At 39.9% G+C, this 17854-nt stretch overlaps 1 protein-coding gene across 2 annotated transcripts in view; it reads left to right on the forward strand.

Moving 5' to 3' along the window:
* Positions 1 to 17854, forward strand: part of htatip2 (HIV-1 Tat interactive protein 2) — a 34393-nt gene that overhangs the window by 1874 nt on the left and 14665 nt on the right. The window contains exons 2-5 of one of the 2 annotated variants that reach the window (XM_063061726.1): positions 1078 to 1236; positions 1444 to 1633; positions 5530 to 5637; positions 11804 to 11941. In XM_063061726.1, coding sequence (XP_062917796.1) covers positions 1445 to 1633; positions 5530 to 5637; positions 11804 to 11941 — 435 coding nt within the window. In that variant the 5' untranslated portion in view covers positions 1078 to 1236; position 1444. The remainder of the gene's footprint in view (positions 1 to 1077; positions 1237 to 1443; positions 1634 to 5529; positions 5638 to 11803; positions 11942 to 17854) is intronic. The other variant, XM_063061725.1, reaches the window with a different exon arrangement.

Below are 17854 nucleotides of genomic sequence, written 5' to 3' on the forward strand. Positions count from 1 at the left end.
ACAAAGTTTCCTACCGTAGCCCTGTATTCAGCCTCATCTCCCTTGCTGATGCATCCAACTATGGCAGAGTTACCAGAAAACTTCTGAAGATGACAAGACTCTGTGCAGTAGTTGAAGTCCGAAGTGTAAATGGTGAAGAGAAAGGGAGAGAAGACAGTCCCCTGTGGAGCCTCAGTGCTGCTGATCACTCTGTCGGACACGCAGTGTTACAAGCCCACGTACTGTGGTCTGCCAGTCAGGTAATCGAGAATCCATGATACCAGGAAAGCATCCACCTGCATTGCCGTCGGCTTCTCCCCCAGCAGAGCAGGGCGGATGGTGTTGAACGCACTGGAGAAGTCAAAAAACATGACCCTCACAGTGCTCGCTGGCTTGTCCAGGTGGGTGTAGACACGGTTCAGCAGGTAGACGATGGCATCTTCAACTCCTAGTCAGGGCTGGTAGGTGAACTGGAGGGGATCTAAGTGTGGCCTGACCATAGGCCGGAGCAGCTCCAGAAAAAGTCTCCCCAGGGTCTTCATGATGTTGGAGGTCAATGCCACCGATCTGTAGTCATTGAGGCCGCTGGGGCGCGGTGTTCCCTCTAACTAATCCTAACCAGTCCTCCATTTTTGTTTCATTGATGGGTAAATTGGTGTAAAACTTTGTTAATGTACTAGACTTGGCACTTTGCTGATCTGGTTGATATTTGTGGACTAAATTGATATCCTATTAATATCCCAACACAATTTTGTTTGTGTTTTAAAGATTTTAGACAGTAGTATAATAAATTTTTCCAGTACACCTGTTGGTTTTCAAGGGAGTGGGGGAAATGGGACCTGCATGAGCTTCGAGGGAGCATGGGAAACAAGACCCCTATGAGGCAAAAGGCCAAACTATCAGAGGTTTTCTAACGATCATATTTCAGGGTTTTACTCTATTTGTGTTCGGAAGAGAAAGAACAGAAAATACCAAAGGCAGCAGTTCAGTTTTGTGCTTTTAATATTGTACCCAGGTGCACCTATCTAGAATGTCTCAAAGCCTACCTTGTCCTTTTATCGTGTTAGTGCCAACTTTAACGTCTAACCTTTGGGACAGGGCTGTTGGTTCGAAGGCACAAGTCTCCAGGTTGATTTTCCAGTACATCGTTGCTCTGCACTACTAGACTTGATGTCTTTCAAATGAGACACTAAAGACTTGACAAAGACAAATCAACAATTATGTGGTACTTGATGAAGAAAAGCAGTGAAACTGCAGGTATCTTAATAAGTACTTCATAAATCCTCATAATCTAATCTAATCTAAATACTTAATTCAGTATTACTGAAAAATCAGGTTACATGATAACCTGTTCCAGATGATTGTTTGCAGTGAAAGCTAGCTTACCATTAATTTTAAAACTATATGCATTTAATAATTGCAGGGAACAGATGCTTTCCATTCACTGCTCTTGTTTTATTCCAGAATGTCTCAGGATATTAACAAGCTCCAAGAAACCTATAAAATGTTAAATAAATCTTGCTTCATTCTCGGAGCTTCAGGGGAGACGGGAAAAGTGCTGCTGAAGGAGATTTTGAAAAGTCAGCTCTTCTCCAAGGTCACACTGATCGGACGTAGGAAGCTAACTTTTGAGGATGCAATGTATGAAAATGTGGTAGGTTTCAATGATGTTATAATGGTACGGAAGGTTTCAATTTACTTTGAAGAGCAAATAAGCAGGACTGGTACAAATGAGAAATTAATCAATGGTTGAAACTCAGTAATTAGGCTTGTAAAATTTTAAGGTAATCGTTGGGAGGAAGTTGAATTTATCTTCACCCAAAGTATGCTGAGGGTTTGGAACTCTGAAGGGTAGTAGAGGCAGAAACATTTAAAAGTATTGCTTGAAGTAACATTCAAGTCTAGGAACCAGGTTGAATTAATTTGACAAGGGCTCTGTTAGATTGGCTGAAATGGTTCTCGTGAGAACTAAGCTTCTCGGAATTTTCTTTATTCAGTCAAGAGATGTGGGTACCATTTTGGAGGGCACATCAGTAGCAATCACGTTTCTGTGTGTCTATATTATATCATTTTGAATTTAGCTTCCTATGGATAAAGTAAATGTAGTAATCTAGCCATACAGCCACATAATTGTATAACGTAGGAGCACCTGAATGTTAATTCTTACACTGGAATGTAATTAGTTGTGAAATTGCAGTCAAGCTCTCATTTATAGTCACATACAGATTATTTCTTCCATCTTTGTGCCTTAGTACTACCCTGACATAGGCTCTGCAGAAGCAGCAAATCATAAACACACGAGATTCTGCAGATGCTGGAAATCCAGAGCAACACACACAAAATGCTGGAGGAACGCAGCAAGTCAGGCAGCAACTGCAGAGGGGAATGAACAGTCAACATTTCAGGCCAAGACTCTTCATCAGTCTTTCTGGCTGAGTTCCTCCAGCATCTTGTGTGCATTGCAAAAATAGCTAACCCAAAATATCGAAATGAAGTTGGATTGATTATAAGCATTACTTGGGCATTGCCAGACTTATTGCTTGCAATGTTATTTCCTCACTTTTGTCACCAAATCTTTCTACTGTTTCAGCAGTTATAATTTTATTTTTGCAAATTGCATTCAGTCAACTTTGTTCCACTTTGGTCTAAAACAGAGGTTAATAACATTAATGGTAGGGGTCCATGGCATAAAAAAGGCTGGGAACCCCTGGGATAAAATGATAGATTTAGAATCTTTCATTCATTAAAAAGTTAAATTAGAAGAATATTGCTACACATGTTCCAAGGCATATAAAGAAAGGAATTTGGAAGCTTACCAAAGATTTGTCAAGTTTTGAGAAGAGTATTGAAAATGGTGTGGGGAGACATTGGGACAAGTAGATGGATGGTGTCCTTTCATTTAAGAAAGAACTGTCCTGAATATTTACTGGCTTTAATATGAATATTTTTTATTGCCAGTGATGTACTGTTGATATGTAGTCCTTGTAAAATGGGGAAGATAACATATTTTCTGAATAGCAAGCACTGACAAACAGGAAGATGATAATGATCAGAAAATCTACATACCACTGACTGGGAGAAAAGATTGCAATCAGAAAAGGGAGGTGGAAATAGAAGTTTAGAAGGCAAGCGAATACGGTTGAGAGGGAAGATAAATCAGCAATGTTTGAAAACAAATCAGGGCAAACTTGATTGTCTGAATGGCTTAATTCTGATCTGATGTCTTAATGGTCTTTAAAAGGCCGACTTATGGTTGAAAGCACAGTTGTAAGTGGAACAGGTTGGGTTAAATTACCTGGCTTCAAACGGGTGAGGAGGAGGAGGAAGAGCAAGGTATATGCTATGTAAGTCTGAAAATTTGAGGGGATTTGGTCTATCAACTTCTCAAACTTCTACAAATGTACCGTGGAGAGCACTCTGTCTGCATCACCCTCTAGTATGAAGGGGCTACTGCACAGGATCGAAGTAAGTTGCAGAAACTTGTAAAATTATTCAGCTCCATCATGGGTACTAGCCTCTGTAATATCCAAGACATTTTCAAAGAGTGGTGCCTTAAGGCAGGGTCTATCATTAAGGACATGCTCTCTTCTCATTGGTACCATTGGGTAGGAGGTATAGAAGCTTGAAGGCACACACTCAGTGATCCAGGAACAGCATTTTCTCCTTTGCCATTTGATTTCAAGGTTGAAGTACATTTATTATCAAAGAATGTATAAATTATACACCCTTGAGATTTGTTTGCTCACAGGTTGCCACAAAGCAAGAAACCTGAAAGAAGCCAATTAAAGAAAAAGGAATAAAAATTAAAAAAAAAAGACAAATACTCCAAGTGCAAGAGAAAGAAAAAAAAATACAAATCATGCAAACAATTAAAGCAAATAACACAATTCTAAACCAAAATTGAGTCCTCAGATCTGAACCCTGGAACAGCCCGGAGTAGGCCCAAAGCCTCACTTATCAGTACATCATATTAGCGGGCACGGAGCACAGTGCCGTGGAGGGAGGAGCGACCATCACGGAGAACAAACAAAAATGGCTCTTGCTCTGGATCCCAACACCGTCTTCGGTCTATCTGGGCTGGTGTTTAAACTGATCAAACAATAGAACAGCAAAAGGCTTTGGCACCTTGGAGGGAAGAGTGAACATCGTGAAGAGCGAGTGAAATCTGCTCTTGCTTCTGATCTGGTCTGGCGTTTAAATTATCTAAACAGTGAATTTTACCTTGCTCTAGGATCCGGAAGCAGTGAAAGGCTCCGGGCCTAGACCCCGCCACCCAGTGACTTGCTCTGGGCCCAGATTTCGCCATTCCGCCCGAAGCAGCTCTCAAGCTCTTCAAATCAGTTCAGCACCCAGAGCGATCCAATCCACACCCGGGCTGGTTGTATGGACACCAAATCTCCTCCCCAAGCCCTGACTTCTCCTCTCGACACCCAGAGTGATCCCACTTCGCATCTGGGCCAGTCGTACGCATGTCGGAACTCCATCTGTAATGATCCTGCAACACGCCATCTTGGCTCATCCCCTGAACTTGCCTTGCCATTGCCCGCCCCTCAGTGCTGAGAAAATTTAACACAAATTGGATAGACACCTTATTGATCCCAAGGGAAATTACAGTGTCATAGTAGCATTACAAGTGCACAGATATATAAATATTAGAAGAAAAGTAGAAAGAATAAACAAATTTATGTCAGAAAAGGTATTTTTAGTGATGTTTTTAGTCTGATTTCTTATCTTTTTAACTATCAGAGAGCTGTTTCACACATTTGGTAGTGCCATCTTAACTGGAAGCTTTATTTGCGCTAATTTTTAACTTAGCTATTTAATAGACATGTATATACTTACTATAATTCAGTATCTTTTCTCTATCATGTATTTCATTGTACTGCTGCTGTGAAATTCGTTAACTCTATGACATATGCTGGTGATAGTAAAACTAATTCTGATTCTGAAAGTTGTTTTTATTTTACTCTGACACTGAGGAACAAGATATTGATTTCACCTTTTAAAGATAATAAGTTATTTACTACTGTTTTATAATCTGGTGCTGCAATGTAGGGCACCACAAAGTTGCAATCAGTTGGGTCATTCCTATATTGTCAATAGCAGGCTGTTACTTAGCAGTAAGTAGGCACTGATCCCCTGAGGCACTGATTCCCTTTATAGCCGGGTCCAAATCAGGAAAGTAAAAATCAGATGGCATCTTTCAAAGTCTTGATTTTTGATTTGCATGGTAAAATTAAACAAGTCAATAACAATCCGCTATCACTTTACTGCTTGCACTCCAAATGCTAGTTAAAGTCTGCTGATAGAGGAGGAAACTGGGTAAATCGTTCCTTGAATGAAAGAATCTTCATTTCTTCAATAAGGCAATTTTAAAGAGATGTCCTGATTATATCATATAAGCTTGCCCTTTACCAGAAAACTGAAGCTCTTTTTGTTTTTAACCCCTGAGCTATGGTGGAAAAAATTAAACCTTAAGTTTCATGTTTTTAATTTGTTGTTTATGCTCTTAGAATGAATTTTTATTTTATTTTAATTTTTTTCGAACAGACTCAAGAAATTGTAGATTTTGACAAACTGGAGGATTATGCATCAGCTTTCCAAGGTCACGATGTTGGATTCTGCTGCTTGGGTACAACCAGGGGCAAGGCTGGTGTGGTAAAGAGAAGTATTTTCTTATTTGGAATTTCTTAATATTAGCCACCGCTGACGCAACTTTGTAAGCTTGCTGAGTCAATGTGAACAGATTAGGGCAATTAAAGTCTTATTTTGTATGTTGAGTAGGTAAATGCCTCTATTCAAATCACAGATGGTGGGGATTGGGAAACCCTAGTGTTAGTTCATTGTGGCTATCACAGGGGTCTGTGTTTATTTAAATTAATAAATAAATGACATTCTTTCTTCTTGTTGAATGCTATAATTGTCTCCAAGAGGACCACAACCTTGTCGTGGATTGGAGGCTTGTGTGCCTCAATGACCTGGAGAGCTATGTCAGCTGGAATCAGGGCTTTATGCTTCGGCTCTTGGTAGCATCACCCATGCCAAATAGGTCAAAGTGTAGAGGACAGACTAAGAGTGGTCCACCAGTCCCCCAGATTCGCAGGATCAGCTCAGGGCTAACAACCCTGACTGGTAAAACAAAACTGTTATGGAAACAGCAGTGAAGAATCCTCCTACAACTGAGTGTGATGGTATCCCTGTGTCTCCACCCGGGACTTGCATGGCTGACAAGCAAGGAAGTTACTGACGTGATGAAGGAAGCCCTGAACACTGCCAGAGACGGACAGCGCTCACTGCTGCCCTAAATGCCAGTGAAGTAACAGGCAATAAATTATGCTATACTTGTGTTATTAACTGCAGGTGAGGAGGACATCTACTAAATTAGCTTCATCGAATTTAGAACCTGTTGGCTGTTTTCAAATACAGTATATTCTTTAATCATTGGATAACATACCTTTAATTTACTTTGGTAACTGTTTAACTCGTGGAGATTCTGTACTTTTTTATAATGAAGGAATAACTGCCACGTTCCAAATTGCTCATAGGCTTGTGTTAATTCTGAGGTAGAGTAATGCTCAAGTTAAGAGGATTTTCTGTAGTGAGATTACAATTTATTTAATAGGATACAGATTTAGAAAGGAAATATAAATCTCCAAAATGCTCCTTAAGGAATTAGTTGTTTGACTAGAAGACTTTAAGACGGGGATTGCTGCAGGGTATTTTAATTAACTGTCAGTGTCTGAGGGTGCTATCTGCATTTGAGTTCTTAAGGGATAAATATGTAGGTTGATGAAGATTGTCCTCTGAGCAATTAACCATAGATTTAATTTATAATCTCCCTAGTCTTTATGGCTCTGTGCTATGTGGCATTTCAGTTTTGCTTTCAGAGCCAGTAACGACTATTTGACTCAACCTGTGAGCTGCCCTTCGCCCTGTTCATTTCCATCCATATATCTTTCCACTTCTCCTTTGTCATATTTGGCTAGCTTTCCCTTGAAGTCATTCATGATTCTGACTGAGCGTGCTTAAGATTCAGAAAGCTACATGCTCAATCTCGCTGGTATGTGCCTAACAGTAGAATAGCTTAGTGCATTCTATTTGCCATTTAGACTGAGAACAGCTTCAGGAGAACTAGTACAGACTAGATGTACCAAATAACCTCATTCTGTTTTTTTTTTGCTACACAATGACTTAAAGATTCTGTTCCCAGAAAGCAATCCCTTGTGGGCAACATTAATCACACAGGATGATATTTTGTATTCTGCCTCTGAAATTTGATTCATTGGCTTCAAAGAAACTGAGGTTATAGAGATCGAAGAAAGCACGCGAATGCCTCTATATCGTTTTTTTAAAGATACAGGCCCTTCGAATCACTCCGTCTAGCAATTCCTCAATTTAACCCTCGCCTAATCACCGGACAACTTACAATGACTAATTAACTTACCAACTGGTACGTCTTTGGACTGTGGGAGGAAACTAGAGCACCCAGAAGAAGGTCACAGGGAGACCGTTCAAACTCTTTAAAGGGAGTGGCAGGATGTTTAGTATTAGCATTTGGTGATTTGTGGGCAAATATTGTTTATTAGTTCACCTATTTCGTAACAGTATTTATCCACCCACAATATTACTCGTCACTTAAATGCTGAAAGTTCTTCCACTTCAATTTAAGTTATTTTAATGTTCTTTTCATATAGTCAAGATCTGAAAAATAAAACTATAAGTTACTTACCTAGTTTCAAATGTCCTTTTGATTGTGAGGCTGTGATTGTGCACATCTCAATTTTACTTTACTGATTTTTTCTCTTTGAAATTCTCCACTGTGAATTAGGTTTTTCAGTCACCAAGGGAACCTATTGCAAGCTTTTCTGTGTTTTAAAATTCTGCGATTAATTCTATTGGCTGGTAATAAGACAATATTTTACTTTGTTTGGAGTGGATTCATTAAAAAAAAGCAGCAAGGCAACTTGTCAACTCGAAGCTATTGAGAAGGGATGATGGTTGAGCGTGGGTGTTAGAAATAGTGGCGTGGTTTCTTGTTTCACGGGCAAGGGGCTGCTGCGTGTTTGCAGTCCTTCTGAATAAGGGACGCCAGCGTCTATTGGCTGGGCTGGTATTGATGTGGTGTAGCTGCGTAATTGGATTTAAAGTGAGCTCATAGTATTTGTGTCAGTTCAGATTTCATCAGGTGACCATTGTGAACCTCTGTCAACTCCAGTCTGTTTTAGAACATTGACCAAGAACTAAGGGCAGCAAAATCAAGCATCATTTAATTCAGGCATTGGGCTATCGAATAATTGACTTGTATTTTCAACACTTTTGAGGCTTAAAGTTGTTCTGTTGTACGTGGATCTGTTTGTTTCTAGCTCTTCAAATAAGCTGTAGGTGTCTTGGAAAGTAGAGGGTGGGGCGGAGGGAATGGATAGCACTGAACTGAGATAAATTCAACTGAAATCAGTGTGGCACCAAGTATCATTCAATGGTTTCAGAATAGCAGCTAAAATCAATGTGGGAGGTAGCTTGCTGCACCTATATTTTTATTAAAAAGCATCCCAATTGTTAGAAGATATTCACAGATTCTTTGTGACCTGATGACTGGTAGCTTATGGAAATGTGGCTGCACTTACAGTACTTTAATTCCATTTTTCAACGACTTTTAATGACCATAAGTGGTTGCAATATCTACGGCAATGTTTGATAAATGTCAATAGTCATAACTGTGAAGAAAGTTGTGCAAATGAGATGGGGAGGGAGATGTTCAAGTTGTTCAGTCACGTTAAATCTGCATTTATGTAGATGGTGTACAACTTGAATTCAGTGAACAGGAGGAGTTATCCTGCTGTTCTGAATTGTTCCATAGAGAGTAGAACATTTCAGCACAGTACAGATCCTTTGGCCCACAATGTTCTGTCATCCTTTAAACCTACTCCAAGATCAATCGAGCCCTTCCCTGCTCCATTGCTCTCCATTTGTCTGTCATCTACATGCCTGCCCAGGAGTTTCAAAAATGTCCCTATGTATCTACTTCTACCAGCACTCCTGGTGGTGTGATCCATGCACTAACTACTGTGTGTGTGTGTGTGTGTGTAGACAAAAAAACTACCTCTGACACTCCCCTACACTTCCCTCCAACCACCTTTAAATTATGCCCCCTCATATTTGCCATTTCCATCCTGGAAAAAATCTCTAGCTATTCATTTGCTCTATGCCTCTTTGGTCATCTTGTACAACTCTGTCCTAAAATTGACCTGTTTTGCTTTTCATAGTTAATAAGATTGTCCTTTAGTGAACATTTTATTTTCATATTGACACCAAGTAAGTTCAAAGTAGAGGAGAGAAATAATCACATTCTTCCTACATTTTGTAAAATATGCAGACGTATGTCACTTGATGTTTTGCAATTAGAACCAAATCACAGGCAACTATTTTTTTTAATACTTTATTTTCAAAATTAAAAAAAAAACGATAAAATCAACAAAACATACCAGCTCAGACATATATAAACAAGAAATAAGCAAAAAAACACATAACATTAGAGGGATGCCTATTATACAAAGTGCTCAAAAATACTAAGCATTAAATCTCAAATGAGGGCCGTGAGAAATCAGCTAGGGGGGGAAATTGCTCATTCGCCCCCGGCGTCGTCCAGGTAGGCAAGAAATGGATCCCAGATAGCCAAAAATTTTTTAATTGAATTGGTTCTCAAACAGGCAACTATTTAACGGTGGTTTCATTCACCCATCATAGATTACCCTTTTTTTTAGCCTAACCTACTTCAGCTGACCTATCACTGTAAATGTAATCTATTGCATTGTCTTCTCCAAGTGTGACTATTCTGTGCTTATTTTTCTGATTTTTCATCCTCCCTCTCCATATACTTTCTGTTCAGGCTTCAACCCCTTAATTATAACGTTTCAGTCCTCCAAACTTACTGTAAGTGATCATGACCTTCCCTTTCCCATTTGCTGTGTTTTCAATTAGCCCATCCTGTCAAGATGGTGCCAGGGTGCAATGCTCTCTCGGTCAACATCTTTCAGATGGCAAACAAAAATATCTCTTTTTACTACTTTCACATCTATTTTTCTTTACCTTGAATGTGTTTCTGGGGCTGCTAGAGTTTGCAGTTTACAGTTTGAAGATTGTTTGAGTTAGCCAGTGCTGTGCTGTTTTTGAGGAGATTCCAGGAAGTGAGTGCATACTCAGACAGCCTTGACACAAAGAAACTACGAGACTGTGTGATCGACCGCACTTCACCATTTACAGCGTCCATTAATCGCTGATTAAAGCGTTGTGGAAGATTGAGACATTGAGGCAAATGTTTCAATGTCTCATTGAGATGGGAGTTTCAGCATGGACTACTTACATTTTGATTGCTGCCAGAGAAGGTGTCTGAGTGGCTTATGAGTGTGTGGTTTGCTGTGGCAGGCGGGTACGCCCCTTTGTCTTGTGTGGTGACCCGCTCTTTCGATGAATGTCGATGATACATAAAGTGGTACCATAGTTCTGCGTTTACGAATTGGACTATTGTGTTTATGGACTGTGGACTTTTTTTCAAACATGGTCTTTATATTCCGTGTTTTCTGTCGCCCATTCCTTTTCCGGTTTGTTGTGTGAGTGAAAGGTGTTTAGGGGTTGATGATCTGTTAGTTCTTTGTGCGATGTTCCTGTTTCATTTTGTGTAGGGGAGGGGGGTTGATGATCGGGATGCTGTTCTTTTTCTGTACGGACGGTGGGTTTGATGTTTCTCTCAATGACTTCCATGTTCTTTGTTCTGTGGCTTCCTGGAGAATACAAATTTCAGAGTCGTATAGGGATACATGCTTTGATAATAAATAAGTGAACCTTTGAATGCTACTACTTCATGTACACCTCTCTGGCCAGGATGTTGTTCCTCTCAATACATTTTCTTGTGCATACCCCTTCAGGTTCAACTGGGCATTGGTGACTGTGTCCGAGTTTAAGTGTTAAATAAAAGTCAGTAAGCTATTCTAATAGGTTTATCTCTACTGACAGAGAGATTTACAAGTTTTCTAAATCTTAAGGGGCTTAGTCATAAGCCTGGATGACTTCATGGGATCTTTAAGTCATAGTGCAGTAGAAAACTGTTACCAAACTATATTGGTCTTTGCTATTCCTTTGGGTTCATCATTTGCGTGGACAGTGTGAGATTGCTACATGGGCAACAGTTCACTTTCCATATTGTACTCCCCAGGCTTTCTTCCCAGACAGCTAGGACATAATATCTATGGTCAACACTGAACGGAGGCCCTCGCCTCACCAGTAGAAAACAGAATGATTATTTGGTCCATCAAATCTGTAGTAATTTTTTGAAGCTGTTCTGAGTTTAAGATCAAATGATATATATCATTTCAATGTAAATTGGTATTATGTTATCAGAATGGAACCTTTCATTGATAGTCTGCTCATTTTTCCAAGATTGTTTCCTGCAGCTATCTTTGTATAAATGAATTTCATTCCATTCTGTACTTTACAAAGAATATCACATGAGTACATGAATGTAGTATTGGATATAAAAGAATAGGTTTAGAGCAATGCCCTTGAATTCTTCTCTTTTCCTCCATCATCCTTTGCTTCAGTCATTAACATTGACCTATTTCAGCCATAGTTTATTGCTTCTTTTAATTAATGCATATTTACAACTTGGTCTCTGATAACTTTGGAGTGCTGTCCTATGCCTAAATGCAAATTGTTGCATTTTGGAAAAGCTATAAAGTTCAATACAAATCAGTGCTTTTATTTTACAATAAGAATCCTTGTTGTGGTTTCAGACTCTCACTAATGAGACATTGTTTTCCTTCTTTTGCAGGATGGTTTCATTCGTGTGGATTATGATTATGTATTAAAGTCAGCCCAACTTGCCAAAGCTGGAGGATGCACTCATTTTAACCTGCAATCTTCAAAAGGAGCAGATAAGGACAGTACAATGCTGTATCCAAAAATAAAGGTTAGAAAATCTCGAGTCTGCTATTACTTTTACAATTGACATTGAGGCCAATGTTATCTGTGATTTGTTAACTTTACTCTGGGGTACTGATACTTCTACTGAAGATCCTGACTGATGACATGTAGCTCTTCACTACGCCTCAACTTGTTAAGAGTGTTAATTGACACAGTTTGTCTGGGATACTAAGGCACTAACATGCAGTATTGAAGTTGAAAGCCAGGATCAAAATTATTGTGATGGGCTGTGCATTTCCAGCATTTACCTGAAATATATTGAGGCCTCTGTTATATACGTGGATCAGTAAAGCTGCAGATGACATGAACTTTGGCAGAGTCATCGAAAGTGCATCTTAAGCTTGAGTGATACACTCAGTAGCAACTTTATTAAGTACCTTCTGTACCTAATAAGTGGTCACCGAGTGTTTGTGGCCGCCTGCTGCTGTAGCCCACCCACTTCAAGGTTTGACGAGTTTTGCTTAATGTTGATTGCTTTTCTGTACACCAGTATTGTGATATGTAGTTATGAAATACTGTCACCTTCCTGTCAGCTTGACCAGTATGACAATTCTCTTCTGACCATCAGTAGTTTCTGAGATACTCAAACCACCCTGACTGGTGCCAACAATCACTCCATGGTCAAAGTTAGATCACATTTCTACCCTGTTCGGATGTCTGTTCTGAACAACTGAATCCCTTGACCATGTCTGCATGCTTTTATGCATTGAGTTGCTGCCACATGATTGGCTGATTAGAAATTTGCATTAAAGTGTCCACTAAATGTATGTATGTTGGTGAAATTGGCTGATATATGGCAGATGAATCTTAATAAATGATTTTGGACATGTATGATGAATGATAGGGTCTTAAGAGTGCAAGTCGTAGAACACCATAGCACAGAAACAAGTCCTTTGGCCCATCTAGTCTGTGCAGAACCATTAATCTGCCTAAACCCATCGACCTGTTCCGGGACCATAGCCCTCCATATACCTCTCATCCATGTACCTACCCCAATTTCTCTTAAATGTCGAAATTGATCCTGCATCCTCCAACTGCACTGGCAGCTCGTTCCATACTCACAGCACCCTCTGAAGCTCCCCTTCATGTTCCCCTTGAACATTTTACCTTTCACCCATAATCCATGACCTCTAGCTGTAGTCTCACCCAACCTCAGTGGGGAAAAAAAACCTGCTTATGTTTACCTTATCTATACCCCTCATAATCTTGTATACCTCTATCAAGTCTCCCCTCAATCTTAAAAGTTCTAGGGAATGAAGCCCTCACCTACTCAGCCTTTTCCTATAACTCAGGTCCTCCAGTCTCGGCAACGTCTTTGTAAATTTTCTCCGTACTCTTTCAATTTTATTTACATCTTTCTTGTAGATAGGTGCCATAAACTGGAAACAATACTCCAAATAAGGCCTCACCAACTTTTTATACAATTTCAGCATTTCATCCTAACTTCTGCACTTTATTGATTGATTTATGAATGTCCAGAGATCCTGGCAGTCTTAAGTAGATGACATGGTTAGGCAAATGGGATACTGGTCTTCATTAGTCAGGGCAATGAATACAAAAACGGAGGTGATGATCCAACTTCATACAATGCCTTTTGAATACGCCTCAATTGGAGTACTGTGTGCATTTCTGAGCACAACACTACGGGAAGAATGTATTGGTGTAGATGAGATACACAAGGATGTTGCCTGGGATGAAGCATTTGGTTTCAAGAAGAGACGGGAGAAGCGATGTCTGTTTTCCCTGGAAGGGAGGAGGTTAAGAGGGACATGACTGATGTATATAAAATTGAGTGATTATAGATAGGGTAGGCTGCAAGAAAGTGTTCCCATATTGGGGGAGGTAAAATGTGAAGATGTAGATTTAAGATGGGGAAGAGATTCCGATGAGTCTTTTTTCACCCAGACAGTGATGAGTACCTGGAATGCACTGCTGGAGAGGGAGATCCAATCAGGGTCATTGGCAGCTTTGAAGAAATCTCTAAATGAGTACTTGAATCACTTCTGCACAGAAGGGTATAGGACAAGTGTCGGGAGATGGGAGTAGTGTGGATGGCTGTCTACTAGTCAAGTTGGATGTGGTGTGCTGAATGGTCTGTTTCCATTCTGTGCAGCTCCCTGACTAAGGAGATCCATTCTAATGTTTTTATTTGGTTATTTATTGAGATACGGCATGGAATAGGCCCTTCTGGCCTTTCAAGCCTTGCCACCTAGCACCCCCTGATTTAGTGCTAGCCTAATCACTGGACAATTTACAATGACCAATTACCCTACCAACTGGTGTGTCTTTGGACTGTGGGAGGAAACCAGAGCACCTGGAGGGAACCCATGCGGTTATGGGGAGAACGTACAAACTCCTTAAAGACGGTGGCAGGAATTGAACCCAGGTCATTGGTACTGTAAGGCAGCATGCTAACCGCTGTGCACACAATTGTGCATATTTGAGCTGGATTTTTAGCTTTTCAGTAAATCCCATTCGTAATTAAAGAGAAATGATACTAATGGCTCTTCAGGTGGATTGTACCGTTATAGAATCCAGATACATTTTCCCAGTATTGTTCCACAACCATAATAGTCTTACCTAACAAAAAAAATTCTTTGAAGTATCGATTACCTTAAAATGCATAGCCTTTTTGAAGGAAAAGCTTTAAAATTTCGCTAACTTTAGTGTGAAAGAGTGCTTCCTGGGTAAGCTGCTGAATAGGAACAATGTAACTCCTTTTAGAGCTTACAATGATATAAATTGCATTGGTACATGCCACAGAAAAATGATGGTATGTCAGAACCTTCAAGTAACCTAATATTTAGTCATGAATGGAGACCCTATCTGATTTGACTTGCAAAAATACTTGGCTAATTATTAATTTTTAGTCTTTGTCCTTGACTCCCCAACCTATCAATTCCTCTCAATATCCTGAAACTTTCATCATTGATTCTTCCCTTAAGCATTCTGTATTTTGAGGAAATCTTGCCTTGCAAAGTAACCCTTTGATTTCAGGCATAACTCTTGTAAATCTTTGCATAAGACAGTAAGACATACGAGAAGAATTAGGCTATTCAGCCTATAGTGTTTGCTCTGCCATTTCATCATGGCTGATCCATTTCCCCTCTCAACCTCATTCTCCTGCTTTTGCCTTGTAACTGTTCATGCCCTGACTAATCAACAACCTATCAACCATTGCCTTAAATATAGTCAATGACCTGGACTCCCCAGCTGCCTGTGGCAGTGAATTCCACAGATTCACCACCAGCTGCTAAAGAAATTCCTCCTCATCATCTCTGTTCTAAATGATTGTCCCTCTATTCTGAGGCTGTGCCATCTGGTCCTAGACTCTCCCATTATAGAAAACATCCACTCCAAATCCACTGTCTTGGTCTTTTAGCATTCAATGGGTTTCAGTGAGATACCCCTCATTCTTCTAAATTCCAGCAAGTACAGGCCTATAGCCGTGACAGGCTCCTCATTACAATAACCTTTTCATTCCCAGAATCATTCTCGTGAACCTCCTCTGGACTGTCTCCAATGTCAGCACATCTTTTCTAAAATAATGAGCCTAAAACTGCTCTCAGTGCTCCAAATGAAGACTCACTAGTGCCTTATAAATCCTCAGCATTATATCCTTGCTTTTATATTCTAATCCTCTCAAAATGAATGCTAACATTGCACTTGCCTTCCTTACCCACCACAGACTCAACCTGCAAATTAACCTTTAGGGAATCCTGCATGACAGCTCCCAAGTCCCTTGGCATGTTGGATTTTTTAATTTTTCTCCCCGTTGAGAAAATAGTCTACACTTTTATTCCTTCTACTAACGTGCATGACTATACACTTCCAGACACTGTATTCCATCAGCCACCTCTTTGCCTATTGACAAAATCATTGACATATAATCTAAAGAGAAGTGGTCCCTACACCGATCCATGCGGAACACCACTAGTCACTGGCTCCCTTCATTCCCAGTCTTTGCCTCCTGCCAGTCAGCCAATCTTCTCTCCATGTTGGTATCTTTACCATGATACCATGAGCCCTTAACTTTTTAAAGAGCTTTACGGGTTGTACCTTGTCAAAGGCCTTCTGAAAATCCAAGTACACAACATCCACCGATTCTCCGTTGTCTATCCTGCTTGTTGTTTCCTCAAAGAAATCCAACAGATTTCTCATGCAAGATTTCCCCTTAAGTAAACCATGCTGACTATGGCATATTTTATTATGTGCCTCCTTAACAATTTCCAAAATTTTACAGCTACTGAGGTCAGGCTAACTGGGCTATATTTTGCTTTTTTTCTGCCTCCCTTCCTCCTCAGAGTGGAGTGACATTTGCAGTTTTCCTGTCCTCTGGAACCATTCCAGAATCTAATGACTTTGGAAAGATCATTGCTAATGCCTCCCCTGGATTGAGCATTTCTCCATCCAAGACTAATGTATCCTCTCCAAGTTGTGGTACTTGAAACTCTTGTGCCTAATCAGGACATTGCATGGATATGATTCATCTAGGTAATTTAATTTTGCACCATTTCACTTGATTAGGCATGACACCTGTAATACTAATCTGTGCTTATTACTTTGCACTGAATACATATTTTTATTGTTACTATCTTTGATACTGGCTTAGTAACACTGATGTAAGTTAATACCAATGAAGAAATTAGTATTGTAAAGTGGCAAAAACTCAAAACCAAATAACTTCATCCCAAGAATATAATGATGGAATATTGCAGGTCACCTGACAATGATCTTTAAAAGTTAATTTTCTTCAGTAATTACAACAAGGCATAGTGTAGAAAAGTAAAATTATAAGCTACACTTAATGGAAACTTGCCCTTCCACCCAATTCATCCATGACAGCCAAGCTAGTCCCATTTGCCTCCATTTGATCTATACCTCTAAATCTTCCTTATCTGCATACCTGTTCAAATGTCTTTTAAATGTTGTAATTGTACCCCCCCTCCTTCTTCAGGCAGCTTGTTTCATATGCACATCACTTTCTATTGGGAACATTTGTTCCTCTGGTCTCTTTTTATATCTTTCCCCTCTCCATTTAAATCTATTGGGAATAAACTGTGGCTGTTAATGTTATATTGTGCCTCTTATCAGTTAATAAACCTCCTATAGAGACAGCCCTCATCTTCCTTTGCTCCAGGGAAAAATTCCAAGCTTATCCAGTCTCTCCTTTTAACCCAAATTTAGCAGTCCCAGTAATACCCATGTAACTTTTTTCACACCCTTTCCAGTTCAATGACACCATTTCTATAAGCATAGCAACTGGAACTGTACACAGTACTCCAGAAATGGCTTTGCCAATGTCTAGTACAATTGTAATATGACACCCCAGCTCTTGTACTTAATATCGTGACCAATAAAGGCCAATGTGTCAAATCCCTGTACCTGTATTGCCTACTTCAAGGAACTATACGCCTGCAACCCTAAGTCTCTCTGTTCTGCAACAATCCTTAGGGCCCTACCAATTACTGTGGAAATCCTGCCCTAGTTTATCTTACAAAAATGCAATACTTCTTTATTCTGGATTAAGCTTCATCTGCTGTTCCTTCCCCACACTGGCCCAGTTGTTAAAGATCCCATTGAAATCTTAGATAACCTCCTTCATGGGCCACTTTTCCACCAATTTTAGTGTCATCTGCAAACTTACTAACCAAGCGACTGCATTCTCATCCAAATCATTAATATAAATGATGAAGAACAATCGGTGGAACCAGCACCATTCCCTGTGGCACACTGCTGTTCGCAGGCGTCCAGTTTGGAAAGACAGCTCTCTACCACCACCTTCTGTCTTCTGTCATCAAACCAATTCTGTATCCAGCAAGCTACCCCATCCTGAATCCTATGTGATATAACTTGGACCAGCCTACCATGTAGTCTCTTGTCAAAGACCTTATTAAAG

Source organism: Mobula hypostoma, chromosome 11, assembly GCF_963921235.1.
Source record: "Mobula hypostoma chromosome 11, sMobHyp1.1, whole genome shotgun sequence".
NCBI classification, from domain to species: Eukaryota; Metazoa; Chordata; class Chondrichthyes; order Myliobatiformes; family Myliobatidae; genus Mobula; species Mobula hypostoma.